This window comes from Nilaparvata lugens, chromosome 12 (genome assembly GCF_014356525.2).
Source record: "Nilaparvata lugens isolate BPH chromosome 12, ASM1435652v1, whole genome shotgun sequence".
Classification (NCBI taxonomy): Eukaryota; Metazoa; Arthropoda; class Insecta; order Hemiptera; family Delphacidae; genus Nilaparvata; species Nilaparvata lugens.
In genome coordinates, this window is record NC_052515.1 from 34,806,221 (window position 1) to 34,827,497 (window position 21,277).

Consider the following 21,277-nt stretch of genomic DNA (forward strand, 5'->3'; position numbering starts at 1 on the left):
AGCTGAGAGTGTCTAAATAACCCGCATGTATCTGAATGCTCCAGCTTCCTTTTGCAATCTACCTTAACTTCGCCGCTCCAATAAGTTGGGACACATTTGAATTCATTAATTGTTTAATGTTTTCAAACACTTTCACTTTGCCCCACTTTCAGCTACCTTCTCTGTTACACTCTAACTCGCCGCTCCACTATGTTTTGACTCTGTATAATAAGCACAATTAAAACTAATACCACGCGATTCGCTGGGACACTGGACAATTGGTATCAAAATTCAAATTCAAACCAATCAATTCCAAGCCTATTGCCTTAATATAATATGGGTTCGGATGTACGGTACAAGACAAATGGCTTGAAGAATACTGTAGAATATAGTGGCCAGTATTGAAGAATAATATGGCCACTATTGCAATAACTAATGCTGGCAAAGTTATGAAATAATTATTGTACATTCAATCAACACAAACTATTCTCTATTTATGAATAGAAATGTGTTTGAGACAAATATCCCCCAAATATTAGTCTACTTCTTTACAAATTAAAATAAATTAAGAATTAATCGATGAGTAAAAAAAGTTCTTATTATTAATCTTAACATTGATTACAGAATTAAAATCATCAAAAGATATCAAAGACACTTTGTAGAATTGGATACGTTGAGATTTATAATGTACCTATGCTTGTAGATCTTGGAGCTAACTGCAAAAATTTATGTGCAACATTTTTCAGTGGGAGGCAAATTTTCTAAATTAATATTCTTCTCAATTCATGCATCATTATTCTTCATCTCCTTTTAATTTCTTCCGAACAACACTGACTGAAGTCACACAATCTGTTTATTACCTACGGTACAAGAATCAAAACAAATAAACGATTACTATAAATAATAAACAATTTGAGAGGATGAAGGATGAAAATGAATTGTTTTAAAAAACGTTTATTACACAGGGTTTTTCTCGTCTTTTTCTTCACTATCTTCGGTTATTTCTGTTTCAACTTGACTGTCCGTTTTGGCTTTCTGCTTTTCCTTCATCCTTTTCCTTAGTTTCTTTCTCTGTTCCTTTCGAAATTGTTTCCTTTTCTCTTCAAGCTTTTGTTCCTCTTCATCAGGATCCTTACCTTTAATATGAAAGAACGCAATTAAATACTTATTTAACATTGTATAATCATTCTTGAAAATTTACTAGAGAAATATTGCTTAAATAACTAGTAAAAGAATATTGGAGAACAATATTATTAAAGGTCATTGAAATGAGAACAACTATCTAAATATTCTACACAAATACAGGGACCGGCATATTAATCTGACGATTTTGTAGTGATTTTTGTGTTGACACCACTTTCATTGAAAAGGCGGGAATGTTGTATATCGACCGGTTTATTCATGTCATTTCAGTAGCCAGTATGTCGTGGTTAAGTGAATATCGAGCGTTTGTGATTGAAGAAAGAAGTTTATTTTAAAAGAAGCTCAGTTATTTTAACACAGCGTTTATTTCACAGACATTTCAATTTAAATCGACAAGCGCCTGTTCCCAGTATAAATACGATCTTGTTGTGGGTAAAGAATTTCATGAACACGTCGTCTGCTTTATAAACAAACCTAACAGGACAAAAACGGACTCTGAGAACGCCTGAAAACATTAAACACTAACACGGTAAGAGTAGCTGTTACACGGTCTCCACGACGTTCAGCAGCGAATCATGCTGTTGCGCTAGCCATTTCTGATCGAAGTGTACGACGAATTCTAAAATTCCATCCATATAAGGTAATGTTAGTGCAACAACTCAATGCAAACGATTGGGCACATCGCAAAGCCGCTTACGAGATCATTCTCGAAGATGTCCACCTGGATGCCATTATTCTTTCAAGTGACGAGGCACATTTTCATTTGTCGGGATTTGCGAATAAACAAAATTACCGTTATTGGGCAGCTAATAATCCATAGAGCTGGAGGAAGCCATTCAACGAGAAATTGAAGTGATGATTGAGTGAGCAATGACAAATTTTAGAATTAGCTTAAGTGAGTGTGTGAAAAGTAATGGAAAACATTTGGATGACATAATCTTCAAATAGAAAACTTTGTGAGTGATCTATGTAATTCACTGTAAATTGCAAAATTTGATTTTGACGTGACAACGTCTAATAAATTGGTTTGCCGGGAGACACTTCAAGAAACTGCGTTACGTTCCCACGTTATGCGCTCACAATGAGAGCGAGTGAGAGCGTTCGTTTCGGTTCACGGTCGTCTGGAAAGAGCACGAATAGGAGCAGTGGCGAGCAACGCGCCGCAGCAGCCGAAGGCATTCACCTGGAGAGAGAGAGTGAAACTGAGCAGTCAACCTGCGCAGGCGCCGCAAGCAATCTCCTGCGACTGCGCCACTAATTCAAAATGTCAAGTCAATGGTTGTCTCTCTCGCTCTTAGGTGGGCGCGGGCTAACCATGCCCGAGTGGAAGGGACGCGTGCCTCTCACTCACTCTCATTGTGAGTTATTATTTCATCCTTCTTCCTACTATACGAATGAATATTCACATTAAAATTATTTTACCACTCAAAGGCGTTGTCACGTAAAACTTTCGCCCGTATACCGACTTTACAGGCAACCATGCAATTTTTTTTTAATTTGATATATTACATGTTTAAATGTAAGGAACATATAATTATTATTTAACGAAAATCCTAAATAAAGACTGTAAATCACCCCGAAGACTTCTGCTACTGCAGACATTGACAAAATGTCTCAAAATTGTACCTCCCAATTAGTACCGGGTTCGATTCCCGGGCTGGCAACTAATTTTTGGATAGTGGTTCTCATCGAATTTCCATCTAGCTGTTAACCCTGTTTCCTATGTTTGCAGTAGCAGAAGTCTTCGGGGTGATTTACAGCCTTTATTTAGAATTTTCGTTAAATAATAATTATATATTAATTAGCATTTGAATAAATGCATTCTCTATTTAATTCCATCTGTAACCTGGTTGGCCGCTATTGAAAAATATAAAAAGAAGGGTGAATTATTGAAGGAATTACATATTTCAGTCCGCAGGACTGAATTCTAGACCCTTACTAATAGTAACAAATAAGCATATAAGTGAGTTTAATTGAACCAACTTTTTTGAGAATCAATTGCAACAATTTGTTCAATATCAAACATGCAGCAATATCAAAGCCACATTAGAAAAATTCTGTTCTACATCAATTGCAGACAAGTATCATATACAAATAGTCGAATAATGTAGATGCATTATCAGTAAATTAAAATAGGGTTTCTTGACTAGTAGTTGTAGGAAATAAGGAGTAGTATTAGAGAGGCAAAGTTACCTTCAAGAATCATCTTTTTCCTTTTGTACAGCTTTTTCTTCTCATTGAAGTCTGAATCATCAAGCTTTATTTCAGCCTCTCTTTTGGAAACTGAGACCTGAGTGAAAATCTTCGCCACTTCTCGACCTAGAATATAACAAAATTGAATTAGAATCAGAGATAAAGTTCACTAGATGACTATAACGAGTCCACTAGCAGTATATAATGGCAATATAAGATTAACATTGGTGTTGCTATCGTTTTCTATCAATCGACAAAGCAGATAGCGATATCCCTTTCTAGCTCTGTAACGTTGCCAGATATTTTCTTAACAATGTAGAAATATAATTTATTAACAAAATATGCAATCGTTTAATTTTAAGTTTTAAAATTTACTATCAACATATTGAAAAATATATTTTCTTGACGAATAAAAAATAGCTGAATATTTTCAACAAGAATGAACAGTTAATACTATATCAGATCTACCGATATCAGCTTCTGATAGAAGACAGTGGCAACGCTGTTCTCCTATCTTTCTCAACTGCCATTACAAGGGTGAGATCACAATGGATGCGTATATGTACAAGTGGACGTCGAATCATGCATGAGCCGAAAAACAAAATTTGAAAGTACCATTAAAACACGTTGTAACTTGCGTGTAGCTGCAACCAGCAAGTGCACGCGTTCAGTGTGAGTGTTCCTATGGCTCTTTCCACATTTTGTTTCTCATCTTCACACTTGGTCATACATAACTAAGCTTGCACTTGCTCATATATGTTTTCAATGTGATCATAGCTTAACGTGGACCTCACTACACGTGTACAAGATCCGAAAGGAGGCGTAGAAACCCCTCGTGTGTCCCTGCCCTTATATTGCACACAGACGGACACTTGTCTCACTTGTTCGTGTCTCACGTGTGTTACTTGTGTCTCACATGTTCGTGTCTCATTTGTTCGTTCGTTCTTATCAGGTGATTCTTCTTGCCAATAGCTGAATAATAAATAACCCACAGGAGATATTAGGCTGGGCGCACACCGGTTAGTAAAGACAAGACTAGTCACGTTTAGTCACAATACTTCACGTAGTTGCTTAAGAAGACATGTCTAATTCAAATCAAATCGTTCATTGCACAAAAAATATATACAGAATACAACAAAAAGGAAAACAACTTTGTGCTACACGTCGGCAAAAGAAAACTTGTACGCCGACGTGGAGTCTTAATATATCTTATTTACTTGTACATTAATATATAAAATATTATAATATAGGCTTACAATAATTAACATTCAACCAACTCAATATTGCATTCTAAGAAATAACAATAATTAAAGATATACATAAAGCTGAATTTTAAATTCATACAACATTAATCAATAATTATTGTAATGACTAATCAGTGTGAGTTGCGTCACAAGCAGCTATTTCAAGTATGTGACTAAACGTGTCTGATCATGTCTTGTCTTGCCTTGACTAACTGGTGTGCGCCTAGCCTAAATCTCACTTGGGTACTAGTATGATAGGAGGCTCTAATGCTGGCCACTAAGGATAACCGTCCACTGGAACCGTATTCAACCGATCCGTTCGGTCGTTGGATCGGACGAATCTGCCGGCCGTTAATTCGGCCGAATATGGTCGTTCATTGGAAACGTTTACGTCAGTCTAGTTGCCAATTATTGAATTAACAACTATCATAGCCGCCAAAATTTGTCATAAACAATGATTATATTGAGATTTTAAAATTTAATAAACAAATATCAACTAAATTAGTTATTCATTATAATAATCTTACCTTCAACAAATATCCGCTAAATTAGTTATTCATTATTAAGCAATCTTTGTTCACAGATTCCTTTGAACATCACAACGATGATATCTTTTGTCTCGCATATCCCTCAATGGAACATGCTCTTGAACCAAACTTATCAACTTTTCATTATCCATAGTTACAACTTTATTAAACAACTTCAAAAAACAAAAACAAACAAGACTGAGAAACAATTTTAGGTTAGGACCATTTTGTTGTCTCAGCTCGACTAGTTAGTTCGGCCCTTAGACCAGTTATAGAATAGACACGGCTCATTGTATATTCATACTGAAAGTTGATGAAGCCAACATCTACTGGCAAATCCACCCATCTTGACGTCACAACAGTGACGACACGCATCGTAAAGAAATTATAGAAAACTTTTTTGAGTTTGTTGTGTAAGTGTTTGTGGTATTTAACTTACATTGTTGTTATTCAATGCATTGTTGTTAGCTTGGTTGTGACGTCAAGATGGGTGGATTTGGCAGTAGATGTTGGCTTCAGAGGCTAGACTTTCCAGCGAGTCTATTCTATAACTGGTCTAAGGTTCGGCCGGATAGAGCCGGATAATCCCATTCAATTCGAATCGAAAAATTGATCGACCGGAGACGGCCGTGCACGGCCGTATGAACTTGTTGCAATGGACGAGCATCTATTCCTTTCTTTGTTGGGGGATCGTTCGGTCGCTTTCGGTAGTTTTCGGCCGATGCTAGTTCGGACGAAAACGGTTCTAGTAGTAGACGGCCCACCTAAGGGTCTTTTTCCACTAGTCCAAGCCACGATGGAATTCGTCCCATCTCCCAATGTCAAATCCAATCTACATATCTGTCCCGTTCACATCATCGTAGCGTAGTTTTCAATGTTGGGAGATAGGACGGCGACGGCAACGTCTTCCAAAGTTGTATTTCAGCGTAGCGTAGCGTAATATGGAGAGACCTTAACGACAGGACATGCATGATGAACATATGTGTACACAAATGACGTCATACATTGTGTGTAAACACATGTTCATCATGCATGTCCTGTCGTTAGTGGCCAGCCTACAACTTTGTTGCAACTTACCATCAATCTGATACTCCTTGAGCTTAGTGTTAATGTTGGCTTCGATGGCATGCACCAGATGTATGTCGTGCGGAGTCACTAGTGAAATGGCGGTGCCCCCTCTTCCCGCCCTAGCAGTTCTGCCAACCCGATGCACGTAGTCCTTCGGTATGCTCGGGATGTTGTGGTTCACTACCAACTCAACGGCCGGAATGTCTAAACCTGTTTAAAACGGAATAAAATGTAGCCTATTTTACAATAACACAAATAATTGACTTAGAGAATAAGAAAACAGAAATGTAAATGTGCTTGACTCCCAAAAAGAGGTTCCTCATACAAATCTTGCACTGCAGAGAGTGGCCTCTACAGGAGTTTATGATTCAACGAGGTATAGAACAAAAAGTCCCGTTTTCCGGAATTTCCCTAGGTAGGCTAATGAAAATTATTATTTCCTGTGATGGGAAACTATTGCAGTTCCTTGCCAGTCGGCTTCGGGGTACCTACAGTCTAGTAGTGGCATATGGTATTATATCATATAGTGTAGTGTACTTTGCACAACACGTAAATTTATAATAGTGTAATAAGGAGGAGCACAGCCTATACTTATATTATATTCTTATATATACTATATTATATTATATACTTATATTATCTTCTCAAGAAACAGGATAGCCAACATACCTCTACTGGCAACATCGGTTGCTATTAGTATTTTAACCAAATTTGTCTTGAACTTAGCCAGGGCGGCCAGCCTAACTTTTTGTGGAATCATTGCGTGCAAGGCGACATTTTCGAATCCGACTTCGTTCAGAGCTATTGATAGCAGTTGGCAATTCCTGCAAAAAACACACACACAATAAAAACATAAATATTCAAACTTGAATATTTGTAATTCTAGTTCGCCTCCATGGTGCACATTGGGTAAAGCTAAATGGACTAGCAAATGATGGCGGTCGGAAAAACGTATGTTCTCCTGACCGAAAACTACACAACATCTCAAAGAATTTGTAAATATACAGTGTGTATATCTAGGCACTTGAGACTCATGAGCTATATATTTGTTGTGAATCTGCCATACGCTAAATAAGTAAATAAAAAACAAATAACATTTGCAACAATGTAAAACACGATGACTAATATGTTAAACTTTAATAAGTTAATATACAAGGGGTCTGTTGTAAAAGAAATTAACAAGTATGATCGGTTAATATTACATCAGATTTACCGGAATTGGAAGTCTACTAGAAGTTAAGAAAGGAATTATTTTGGTTGGTGTAATTCAGCTTTGGATTTCTATGGCCGATACTCAATAAGATAAATTGAATGTTATTTTGAAATTAATTTTTTTTACAACGAGTTTGTTTTGGACAACACAAAACAGTTGTTGCATAAATTGCATTATAAGGAAATATAAACCATAGTATGTGTACACACTGGACAAGCACGAAACAGAACTTGACTCTCACCTGCGCACAAGATTTTCCTTGCAGGTGATTGGTTTCTTATATTTTTGCTGAAAGTTTTGTTTTTTGTATATTTATTGTCGTTGAAGAAAGAATTTTTGAGAATGAGGTGTGAGTGAAAAATAGTTTGTTTAGTGTGTGGGTATCTTGCTGTTTAATTATTCAATAATCTTCACTATAGAAAGCCTATGAAGTAGGACACATTACATAATAGGTATATGGTCTTATTCATTAAATTGAAGGAAAAGTTTGGTTTTCATCAAAACTATTGTTTCAATGCCAACTCATCAAATTTATCAATGATGAATGAATATTTCTATGCGATTTATCATGCTGGACAATTTTAACAGAACCAATATAATGTGAAACAGAGGATTCTATGTAGGCATTGAATTTTAATTTGAAAGTTACTAAACTGAGAAGAAAATTATCGACGAAGCAGAAAATACTGTCTGCACACAACATAGAATCATTTATAAATTATTAGAATAAATTCAATTATGAAAACAATGTTAGATGCGCTAAATTTGTATATGCCACTGATCTGGAAGCCTAGAGATCACCTAAAATAGTAAGTCAACGGTGTTTAAACTTCTAAGAAGAATTACGAGATGTGCCATGAACTATACATTGTCCATGCAATATAAACTATTGATCATTATTAGCTATAAAATGCAACATGCTTCAAATTTCAACCTATGTACTTTGGAATTTTATAAACTAATGCAAAGTTATGAAACCGTGAAAGATATTATTATATTTTAAAACAATTATATTTTTACAATTGTGTTGTGAGTGATGTTGTGGTACTTTTCCATAATGAAAACACAAATTTGAAAAGTGGTTGACAATTTCAAATTTGTGTTTTCATTTAATTATATTTTTGAAAACTCACTTGCAGGTATCCGTAAAAATAATAATGGATCCTTTTTCACAAGTTTTCTTGAAAGTTCTAATGGCTTCAACAAGGTAGCCATCTTTGACAGCCGTGGAACACAGCACATAGAATTGGTCCAATTCTTCAACTGTGATTATGTCATCCTTTTGTTCCCACATGAATACCTGTATAAATGAAAATATTATTACTTTGATATTCAATCTCTTAAGTTAAACAATTAATACGCTATAGTTGAATAATAAATGAATCACACAATGATAAATACTATGATAACACATTTATCAAGTGTAATTCAATACAAGTTTGTGTTTCTTCAATGGTCCCAAATTTTCTTTTAATAACTCAATATTATTCATTACAAGTGTTGAGTGGAATATTTCTAATCAATTTATTATTATTAATTCAAGCTATCTAAATTCAGAATTTATAGTTTTCATTCATGTTTATTTTGGACTAAAATTTTATAAAAACTGTACACGTAAAATTCTAACCTTATCTAGGACTTTGTCACCTATAAATTTGGAAGAAAAATAGCACAAGGACTACCTTATTATTTTATCTGCCAATGTTATTACATTAGTGTCATTTGCATTGTAAATAAATAGATGAATGAATGTAAATAAATACTCGTAGAACAGTTTTGAAGATATTATAGCTTGAGTAACTTAAAACTCATCTTACATTAAAAATACACGAATATTCATAAATAGTAGAATTAAAAAAAAATAATAATAACCTCCGACTTGGAGGGATATGCGGTGCAGAAAGATGGAGAACCAGTTTAGTATGCGTATACTCCGCAGGTGTTACCTTATAGGTATACTTTAAGCTGCGTACACATATTCGCGCTTCCAACCAGCACCGAGCACGCTCCTCCCTCGTACCGCCCTCGTACCACCATCGAACCACAGTCGCACCGCCCACGCACCCATCATGAACGTTATGGAAGATATTAGATCTTCTCGCGTTCCCCGGTCGAACCACTGTTGCTCCGAGTGAGTATAACACCTAAAGGTGCGTACAGACTTTCGCTCTGCTCCGCTATCGAACGTCACTCGAGCAGATCAATTGATGATCGACCGGGGAGCAAGAGTGGAACGCGAGAAGAGCTAACATCTCCCGTAACGTTCATGATCGGTAGGAGTGCGGAGCGAGGGCGGAGCGTATGCGGAGCGGGTTGGAGGCGCGTATATCTGTACGCATCTTAACGAGTACCTCACTATAGGGATTAACTTGTCAGTTCTACATATTTAAAGCCTGGTTTTCATTAGTAGAGTTAGTGGTAGAGTTGTTCCCTGGGCAAGAACTAACTATCTTGTGAATTCTCCCAATGAAAAAGTTCATGGTAGAGTACTAGTTTTTAGTAGAGTAGAGTGGGATAGCACCGTGGGATAGTACTCTACCACTTGCCTTCCCCCACCACCGCTTCTCACTCTACTCTACTACTACTATGCTAATGAAAATAGTCTCGAGCAAGTAGAGTAGAGTCGTGCCGTAGGATATCAAGTTTAAGAAGTATTGTTATTTATTAAAGTGTTAATAAGAGTGTTAATGTATTTTTTCTTGAAAAACTCAATATTATTAGTTACAAGTGGTAATTGAGTGGAATATTTCTAATAAATTTATTAATTCAAGCCATCTAAATACAAAATTTATAGTTTCCATGTTTATTTTATCCTAAAATTTTATAAAAATTGTAGACGTGAAATTCTAACCTTATCTTGGACTTTGTCACCTATAAGTTTGGAAGAAAAATAGCACAAGGACTTCCTTATTATTTTATCTACCAATGTTATTACATTAGTGTCATTTGCATTGTAAATCCTATTATATTGAGCGAGCAATTTCTGTATTGTTATATATGGTTATTTATATTTATATCTGGATATTTATGTTCAACGGATTTCGAAAACGGCTCTATCGATTTTAACGAAATTTGGAACATATTAGGTTTATGAAATAAAAATTCGATTGCACTAGGTCTCATCCTTGGGGAAAACTCGCTGAACGACATTAAAAGGATAATTCATCCTTGGCTGAAACAGCTGTGGATAGTAAAAAAGTGAGTAAGGGAGTGCGTATGTGAAAAATCAAAATATCGCATCCCCGAAATTCATAAGATAACATATAGCCAGCTGTGAAATATAAACACGATCATTTTAGAGAGTTGTGTTCTGTTTATCAATAAATAAAAATAACGAGCGAAGCTCGGTGCCCCGATATTAAATAAATAAATAAATGATAAAGTATTGAAATTTTAAAGTAAGTTCTGTTCACTAGACAACACACTTTATCTACTATTCTCAATTGTAGTGAAAACAGTTACTCGACCAAGTAAGTAGAGTAGAGTAGTATGCTAGTTACTCGACCACTAACTCTACTATAGTGAGGTCCACGTTATAATGACAGTGTTTGATTAGCAATGGTAGTGCTATCCTTGTCTATCATTCAACATAACGGATAGCACTATCTCTCTCTCTTGCTTTGCTCTGTTGCCAGATCGGCTTTTAACAATGTAGAATTAATTCATTCTCAGTTTCAATTGGTTTTTAATCAAATCTAATACAAAATATCTAATTTATTTATTTTTGGACTGAAAAGTGGACTTAAATCAATTCAGGTGGATAGCATAACCTATAATTTTTAATCATTCATAACTCTACCTTCATTGTATTATCATTCAACCCATCATCATCACCTAGGCTTAAAATACTTCTAGAAAGTCGCCTTTTTAAAATAACAAATAAATAAAAATTAATTAACAAAATGTTGCATCTTAATTATGAAAATTCATTATGAAATTATAGAAAAATATAATTCCTTGCTAAATGAAATTTAATTGATTATTTTAAACGAGAATGAACAATTAATATTACATTAATAAATCTGTATCAGCTACCGTCAAGAAAGCATTGACAAGACAGTGAGGATCGGCAACATTTGTTCTCCTATCTTTCTCCACTGCCATTATAACGTGGACACCTCACTATAGATAAAACCAGGTTCAAGTGATTGCTGTACTAGAAAGTCTGTTTGTCTGCAGTGTACAACAATAGGCTACTGTCTTCTTTGAAAGTTTAAAGAAACTGAGTTATATTTTCTGTCTTATTTGAAAGTTTATAGAAGCTTCATCATATTATTTGTTGATTTATCATGTAACTTTTTATTCTTTATTCATTTATACAATAAGCACATTATCAAAATGATAGGGAGAGGAAAAATAATGTAACCTTGTGCTATTCCTCTCCCAAATTTAGATAACACATAGTCCGAAATAGGTTAAGTCTTGTAGTTCTTCAATTCACAAAATTTTTAGTCCTCTAGTATTTTCACAAAGTAGATTTTCAAATTTAGATTTTTAAACTGACCTCATTTTTAGCGACCTGTTTCACTTTCTCAAGTGTGTCAGTGATTGTGGCACTAAACAGCAGAGTCTGCTTGTTGTGTGGCAGTGCCGAGAATATGGTCTTGATCTGACCATCGAATGCCCCGCCCAGCAATCTGTCAGCTTCGTCCAGAACTAGAAACTTGATCTGCTGCAGGGAGAATGTGTTGCAACTTTCTAGGTGATCCGCTAACCTATAAAAATAGAGTATAAAATTCACTGTAGAGGTAGAACAGGATTGTGTATTGAATTTTCTAGATTTAAGAATAGATCATAGCACTGGTTTTCACAAGTTTTCTATTTTCAGAAAACCAACCCATACTGATGTTATCATTCCTCCTCATTCTTGTCATCCTATTTCTCACAAACTTGCTGCTTTCAATAGCATGGTCTATAGAGCACTAACAATACCTATGAGCCATCATGATTTTGATATTGAGATCACTAAAATTAAACAGATAGTTGTCACAAATGGGTATGGAGAAAGTATGGTGGACAGATTATTGAGTAACATTAATAGACAAATTTCAATCAATTCTAGCTTTGTAGGCTCAAACTGTGAGGAGAAGACTTTGATAACAATCCCATATTTAGGCCTTGTATCTGATAAGATAGGTAGGGAATTGAAGAGGAATGGATTTCATGTTGATTTCAAGACCAAACCGATTTTAAATAGTCTATTTAGCTGGAGTAAAGAAAAAATTGATATTTGTGATAAAAGTGGGGTGTACAAACTTGAATGTGGTGATTGTAATGCTTGTTATGTGGGTCAAACTGGTAGAAGTTTCAAAAGTAGAATAAAAGAACACATCAGAGATTGGAATAAACAAAATGGGGAATCTAACTTTGCAGAACATTTTATAACAAATAATCACAAGTTCACAGTTAAGGAGAATGTTGAGTTTCTGCATGTTAATACAAAGGCAGATCTTTGAATATTCTAGAGGCTTTAGAAATAACAAGAGTAATTAAGGAAAATTCCCAGTATAGTTTAAATGACCAGATTCATTTCAACCAATACAATACTACAAATTTAATTTTATCATAAAATTGTAAGCATACATTAGTCAATAGTTTTTTCCATTTACATATTTGTTTTATTATCTTTCACACTTGTTTTCTTGGTTCTTATTTTGTACTGAAAGTAAATTTTGTTATCATGGCGATTCTATTGCTTAAGCCGCCATTTTGTCACACCGTTGAGTGGGAGGAGACTGTCTAGCTGGGCCAATGGCAGGCGTTCATGCCCCTTGACCAATAGCAGTACTCGCCTACCAGTACAAATTCTGCTGCTCTTGTATTTAGTTTTAGTTTATCAGAGATTGACAATGGTGAATGACCGAAACCGGTCTTTCTAAGTAGAAATAAATCTGTGGTTTTTTGACAATTTCTTAGATTTCAATATAAAAATAGAATTGAATAAAATATTTATGCATGAAACCATAGAGTGAATAGACCATAGAGTAAAGCATTAGAATATATTTTTTCATTATATTTTCATTTCCATTTTCATCCCACTGACCACCTAAGAAAGGGGTATACGGATTTGTCAATTAGATTCTATGTCGTCAATCTTTGCAAATCATATATCGCATGCTATAAGGAGTTTATGCACTACCTCCGTAAACAAACCCATAGTGCATGACAGGTGGTTGATGGTAACGTCAGCACAGGTAGGGCACAGTTACGCTACGCTACGCTGGAATACGTCTTTGGAAGACGTAGCCGTCCTATCTTACAACATTGAAAGCTACGCTACGCTGATGTGAACGAGACAGATACGTAGCTTGAATTCATCATTGGGAGATAGGACGTACTTCAGCGTAGCGTAACTACACTTTTCCAATTTTATTTGAGAAAGTATCAATATTGTATTTGTGAATAGTCACTTGTAATTGAGATAATGTCAGATGTAGATGAGAATAGTCAATTGTATTTGGGAAGTCATCACATTTAATTGAGAATAGTGAATTGTATTTGAGAAATCGCCAAATGTAAATGAGAAGATATCAATTGAAAATGAGAAAATTTTCCAATTGACATGTCGTGGCTCTCCTGTAGCCTACAGTACAGGTTTGATTTGAGCAGGAAAGGAAAATGTACTATGTACACAGTATTCCATTTACTACCATAGGCTTTGCATGGGGGCAAATTAATATTCTCAATGGTGAAAGAATTACCCCTGTACTGTTTACGAATAATCATTAATGAGTATTATTTCTATGTATGCATTGGCAACGCGACTTTTGTTTCCAAACATTTTGTGAAACATTGCACTTGATGAAGATCAAATTCTCTATGTTTACGGCGCAATTGAACTTCATCATCAATCAATTGAATCTCTTGATCAATCAATTCGGCAATTCTTCAATGGATTTTGGGTCTTGAAATTGATGTTTTATTCAAAAACTAAACGTTTTATTGCAATATTAAATATATTATCATATTATTTTATATGAGTACAGTAATGAAAAATATAAGTACTTGAATTACTGGTATTTTTTTAAAATCATTTCCCAATTACAACATACAACTTCTCGATTTCAAATCGTATGTTCTTAAATTGAAATGATAGTTTCTCAAATAAAATTCACTATTCTCAACTACAAGTGATGACTTCTCAAATACAATTGACTATTATCATTCACATCTGATGTTTTCTCATATACAAATGACTATTCTCAATTACAATTGATACTTTCTCAAATACAGTTGGAAAAGGTGTAGATGTATAGAGACCTTAACCCCTTTGAGTCAGCTTCACTCCAGTCTTATATTACTTCATTAATTTGAGACGTCTTGATGGAGGATTGAAAAGAAATCATTATAATGAATGAGTTACCTGCCAGGTGTAGCGATAACGACATGAGGCTTTTTTGCCAATTCGGAGCCCTGAGCGACCATGTCCATGCCACCGACTATTATGCTTTGCCTCAGGTTGATTGCGCGACCAATCACAGCAAACGAATCGCCTATCTGAAAATTAAATTTTACAATATTAATGAAACCGTGTATGGAAGAGTTGAATCAGATTTGCTCTGCTCAGATTTGTGGCTTCACGTAACAAATTACAATAACAATAATAATAATAATAATTGATCGAATTTTTGGACAAATAGCATTGTAGAAGCAATAGAACACGTGATAGAATAAATAGATCGTAAATAAATTAGTTAGAAGTTGGAATAAAGATAAGTTGAAAGTATTGATTGAACACGAGACATTCGAAGTGTTAGGCTGGGGACACACCAGTTAGTCAAGACAAGACAAGACAGGATGATACACGTTTAGTCACAATACTTCACATTGCTGCTTATGAAGCAGCACACACCGATTAGGCTAGGCAAACACCAGTTAGACAAGACAAGACATAATCAGACACAGAAATCACATAGTTGCTTATGACGCAACACACACCGATTAGTCATTGCAATTAGACATGTCTTCATAAGCAACTATGTGAAGTACTGTGACTAAACAGGTCTAATCATGTCTGGTCTTGTCTTGACTAAGTGGTGTGTGCCTAGCCTTAGGCTGGGCGGTTAGTCAAGACAAGACATGATCAGACACATTTTATCACAATACTTCGCATTATTGCTTATGAAGCAGCACACACCGATTAGTCATTGCAATAGACATGTCTTCATAAGCAACTATGTGAAGTACTGTGACTGAACGTGAATGATCATGTCTTGTCTTCTCTGTGGTGTGTGCCTAGCCTTAGGCTGGGCGGTTAGTCAAGACAAGACATGTTCAGACACATTTAGTCACAATACTTCACATTGTTGCTAATGAAGCAGCAAGCACCGATTAGTCATTGCAATTAGACATGTCTTCATAAGCAACTATGTGAAGTATTGTGACTAAACGTGTCTGATCATGTCTGGTCTTGTCTTGACTAACTGGTGTGTGTCCAGCCTAAGGGCCAAGCCAAATGGCCCGTTTTTTCAGGCGTTTTTGTAATGGCGACGGAAGAGTCGGCAGGGCTGGAAACTCTCCGATTGGCTGATTATCAGCTGATTGGGTTGACGTACGCGAACCAGCTTCATGGATTGCTTAGCATGTTATTTTTGAATTTAAATTGGCAGTGATATACTTCTGCTTTTCAAGTTCACAATTCACATTGACACTGTAATTAATAGATTGACTGTATACCAACATCTTTGTATGTTTAATGGGAACAAACACAAATAAAATATTCTATTCTATTCTATTCAGTTTCATAGAAAAAATGGCGTTCAGGAAAAGTGACTTGGTCTTAGAGCATGTTCAAGATATACAGACATAATTTTTTTTAATTGAAACAAACAGATTTTTTCAACATTGGAAATACACAAAAAATTACATAAATTCAAAATTTCAGACAAAGGTGAAAAAACTCCCGGTTACCACATATATCTTCTGACAAGAGAATTCGACTTGAAATTGATCAAATCAAGATCGGCCGTTTCAAACTTACCATTCATAACTCTACCTTCATTGTATTATCATTCATCCCATCATCATCACCTAGGCTTCAAATACTTTCTAGAAAGTAGCCTTTGTAAAATAATAAATAATAATATTGTCGGCCGACAGTTGTCAAAATGTCCTCCGTTTGGCTGAGAATCAGCTGTTAGTGATAATTATCCAATTGGAGGACATTTGGGGCCGGTTTCCGAGCTCGGAATTTAGCTAAGTTCTAAACTTTAAACAGCTGGAGTCAGAAAATTGGCTTTCCGAAACGGGACGTGGTCGCAGTTTTTACGGCAATCTCTATATTCTCATTTCAATAATTGGAAACGTCGGCAGGGCAGGAAGGTCTCCGATTGACTGATTGGGTTGCCGTTCGAGAGTCAGCTGGTAATAAACCAATCGGAGAGCTTCTTGCCCTGCCGACTCGTCTGAAAAACGCCTCATGTATCATAGCCCTTAATGTCGACCGATAATCGGTATGTGTGAAAAGGCCATCTAGTGAAATGTTGTAGAGACTTACCTGAAATGCAAGCTCCCTGGTTGGAGTCAAAACCAGAGCGAAAATTCCATATGGGTCTTCGCATAGCTTGTGGAGAATCGGCAATGCAAACACTAGAGTTTTTCCGCTACCGGTCTTAGCTGCTCCAATACAATCTCTTCCTTCTATTATTTTTGGAATACAGTTTTCTTGAATAGGTGTTGGATGTTTCAGACCTGATAAAACAGAGAAAATATTTTTTATTTTATTTTTTCAAGTATTAAAATCATCATTACATGGGTGATGTAATCCACAAATCAACACATGCCGCATGGCGATATAGTGTATTTAAAAAAAGTCACTTCACTTGAATGGGTTACTTTATTAAAATTAGTAGAAGCAATATAAAACATGTAGTACCCTTTTTATTTAGTTGAAATGTTTCAAAGATTTAAAATGTTTTTTATTGTGTGCATTTCAAGTACACACCAATATTTATGCAGGCTCATATTTATTGAATGCTCTACGTAAAAACAGAGGAAACTCATACAACTTGAGAAATCTTCAACTTTACATGTTTATTTTATGGTAACCTATAAGGTAAGCCTTAAACAATATTAAGCTCCACATTACACAGAGAACTAAAAAATTGTCACATTGCAAGACCGTACTATGCGGTGACGGAGTTGAATGAGGATTACACGTTAAAACATAAAAAATCTGAGTACTGTATTACTACAGAGTTTGGTTTAATTTAATATTTTCGTCATGGAACACTACAAAAATCAAGCAAAGCTTGGTAGTATATGACACGTCAAAAATATTGAGTTCAGTAAACAAAAAAAGTAATTATAAAGGAGAAAATCAAAACATACAAAGGAGTTGAAAATATGATTGCAAAAAAATTCTTACACGCGCCAACAGTTAAAGCTTTCCTCTAAACTGTACGGAGATACATCAATCAATTTAGCTTTTATTGCATTCTTAAAACTTTCTGAGCTCTAAATACATTTTATTTCAGTAGGAAGAGAGTTATAATAAGCTCTTAGTCCGCTATAATGTTGGAAAGAACTATGGCACAGATTAGAGTATACTAAGAATGCCTCCCACATACATAACAAGGCTGAAGAGCGTCAAAAGAAGAAGAGTACATACTAAACAGGCCAGCAAGTGTTTTTAATTCGTCTTTGTCAAGCTACCTTATACCTTCTACTTCATCCATTACCCACACTTATGGGATTGATGGTGTTATTGTCACAATGAAAGATAAAACAAAAAAATTAATACTAATGTATTTTTATAACTTTAAAGTGAAAAACACTCACATTCTTTGGTGTGGCGACATGACAACATGCTGGTGTTGCACATTCAATGGTGTTGCACAAAGAATGTGAGTGTTTTTTCACTTCGATGTTATGAAAATATATGAGTAATAATATTAGTGAAAACAATATGGATAACCAACAACGAAAAAAGTATCAAAATGGCAGAGATCAAGATAAAGCACACTTACTTAACATCTAAGGCCTTGCTCTTTGACTTATTGGCAAGTTAGCCAGATAGTATTTGAGACAGGTCATCGTTTAACTAGTAGTTCTGTGAACAGTAGACCTCACGCAGTATTCTCATCCACAAGTACCCGATTGAAACTATAGACTTTATGGAAATACTGCAATAGACTGACTTCTCCACACATCTGTTTAATCACTTGTCAGCTGATTTATGATGAATAATTCTATAGTCTGATTTTTACTCCAATATTGGCGTATGAAGGAGGGTCCTTTTTCCTTTTTTATTATCCTTGAAATGCTAAATTTCCAAAAACCTTGTATATACTTCGACGCGCAATTAAAAAAGGAATATACTTGTCAAATTTCATGAAAATCTATTACCGCGTTTCGCCGTAAATGCGCAACATATAAACATTTAAACATTAAGAAAAATGCCAAACCGTCGACTTGAATCTTAGACCTCACTTCGCTCGGTCAAAAATTCCTGTACATCATAATAAGCCCTGGCTTTCAAAAAACCTGTCACAACCCTCTCGATCATGCTGGTATCCAACTGCTTCATCCCTGCACAGGTAGCCTGTTGAAGTATCGGAGAGCTACACTCCTGTAGCATACCCACGATCTCTAGAGGTGCACCCTGGGTCATTCTCCGCATGACAATGACATCCTGATTCTTCAAAAGAAGGCACTGCGGATCCTTACATACAGTGACTTCATTGCCCATTGTCAACCCATCTTCAGACGCCTGAAAGTGCACACCATCTTCGGGCAGTACATACTGGCCTCACTTACCGCAGTGAAGATAAACAGGGCTAACATGATGAGTAGGTTTCAGGTGCATTCATACGGTACCCGCGGAAGGCTACAGTTGGAGATTCCACGCTGTAGGTTGTCTCAAAAGTGTATTCCCAGTGTTGGCACTCAACGTGTTCAACCTGCTGCCGGGCCTGGTGAGGGATCTTCCTATTGGTGTTTTCAAGAAGAGGCTGTAAAGGTGGCTGATTGAGAGAAGCTATTATAGTGTCAGTGATTTCCTCGGGGATGGCTTTGAGGGACTTTGATGCCAAGCTATCTTGATTCTCAAGTTAAAAGTTTTTTTATTTCTTTTGACGCGATCTATCCGGGAACTCCTGGCTAACGATCAAGACTTTGGATACATGTCAAACAGCACTTGATGCCTAGTTGACCGAGCGAAGTGAGGTCTAAGATTCAAGTCGACGGTTTGGCATTTCTCTTAATGTTTAAATGGTTATATGTTGCGCATTTACGGCGAAGAGCGGTAATAGATTCTCATGCAATTTGACAGGTATGTTCCTTTTTAAATTGCACGTCAACGTATATACAAGGTTTTTGGAAATTTTGAATTTCAAGGATAATATAAAAAGAAAAAGGAGCCTTCTTCATACACCAATATTACCATAAAAATCAGACTATAGAATTATTCATCATAAATCAGCTGTCTAGTGGACTATAATTAATACTACCCATTCAAAAACATCGAACATCTTGAAAATGTATCTTAGCATCAACGTTAGTAGACAGTTGACTATAATACTACCCGTTCAAAAACATCGAACATCTTGAAAATTGTATATTTCCATCAAGGTTGTAGACAGTTGCAGCCAGACCTGATAACAGCGCTCACACTCACATTTCGGGACGACACGTCACGGTACGATAAGACAGAAAGCTCTATGTTTATTTAGGATTTTTTCTGGACATTTTAGATTGATAAATTATTTATTAATTTTTGAGAAAACATAACAACAGCTCAATGTATCTTACTGAGCGCGAGGTCTACTGTTCACAGAGCTACTAGTGTTATGGTGCTAACTTCCCACCGATGTTCAGTAAATGGAACTTAAGAGATTCGAGAAAGCCATGAAAACCCAACTTCTTGAGCGACCCTTGTACTCCCTCTACGAACTGGACGAAGAGACGCTTTTTCCTGCCGGATGACCCGGCTGGGTACACGACTACGACGCGGTCTATCTGGCACCCCCAGTCAACGACCCAGACATCAAGTATCAAGTATAAGTAAGGTGATGTAAATCAGTCCGAGTCAACAAATTTTGTTGATATGCATAAGGCAGAGAAGAAGGAAGTGGTTGACTACTGTAAGGATACCTAGCCTAACAAATTTTTCTCTTTTATTTGGCTATAGGCTACTTTGAATGCTTTACCTTCATTGCTTTGCTTTAAAATTTAGCTTCTTTATGTAATATGTATGCTTAGGGGGCACTAGCCAATCCTCTTTAACTTAGCTTGTTATTGTTATGCTTGTTATTATGCTTATTATTAGGTTATAATTATGCTTATCAGTATTATTATTATTATTATTCTTATTTATATGCTTCTTTTTTGTGCTTTTTGATTGTTGTAATTGGTGTGTACCGTTGGTAAATAAATAAATAAATATGGGCTTGCAATGTTCGCTTGCAGTTATAATCCTAGCAGCTTCAGTATTTCCACAACCTTGGCTGAATGACCCCACATAAATAGACCATGGGAGATATGGCAGTGGAAAAGTGCATGATACACCAAGACCAGATATGTCTCCATCACCTGTCCCCCCAGCTTGAGCAACAGTAATCTAGATTCGGGACAGTTTCCTAGTCATCTGCTGGATGTGGCTAGCCCTGATGAGTTTCGAATCCAATACAAAGTAGCAACAGAAAAAAGATTTGGGACAGTCTCTTAGTCACCTGCTGGATGAGACTAGTCCAGATGTGTTTCGAATCCAATACAAAGCACATCAGCTTAACCGGTTCCTGATAAAGAGGCAGACCTCGCGACAAGCTGTAGATGATGTTTTGCATTATGCTCTCATTTAGGGTGGCTGATTAACAGAAGTCTATACAATCTATATGAGTTCCTCAATAAAAATCCTAATGCGATTGTCTTAAAACTGCAATTATATTTTAAACTTGGGCCGAAACTTAAGA

General features: G+C 35.9%; 1 protein-coding gene across 5 annotated transcripts in view; it reads right to left on the bottom strand.

Annotated features, from left to right (window-relative positions):
* Window positions 1–917: 917 nt before the first annotated feature.
* Window positions 918–21,277, bottom strand: part of LOC111053909 (probable ATP-dependent RNA helicase DDX49) — a 59,256-nt gene continuing 38,896 nt past the window's right edge. Inside the window, exons 1-8 of one of the 5 annotated variants that reach the window (XM_039439395.1) lie at window positions 16,864–17,061; window positions 14,731–14,864; window positions 11,872–12,082; window positions 8,501–8,667; window positions 6,824–6,978; window positions 6,164–6,364; window positions 3,316–3,441; window positions 918–1,115 (exon numbers count right to left, since the gene is read on the bottom strand). In XM_039439395.1, the coding sequence (XP_039295329.1) occupies window positions 937–1,115; window positions 3,316–3,441; window positions 6,164–6,364; window positions 6,824–6,978; window positions 8,501–8,667; window positions 11,872–12,082; window positions 14,731–14,798 (1,107 nt within the window). In that variant the 5' untranslated portion in view covers window positions 14,799–14,864; window positions 16,864–17,061 and the 3' untranslated portion in view covers window positions 918–936. Of the gene's footprint in view, window positions 1,116–3,315; window positions 3,442–6,163; window positions 6,365–6,823; window positions 6,979–8,500; window positions 8,668–11,871; window positions 12,083–14,730; window positions 14,865–16,863; window positions 17,062–21,277 lie in introns of those variants that run through there. The other 4 variants (XM_039439390.1, XM_039439393.1, XM_039439391.1 and 1 more) reach the window with 4 other exon arrangements.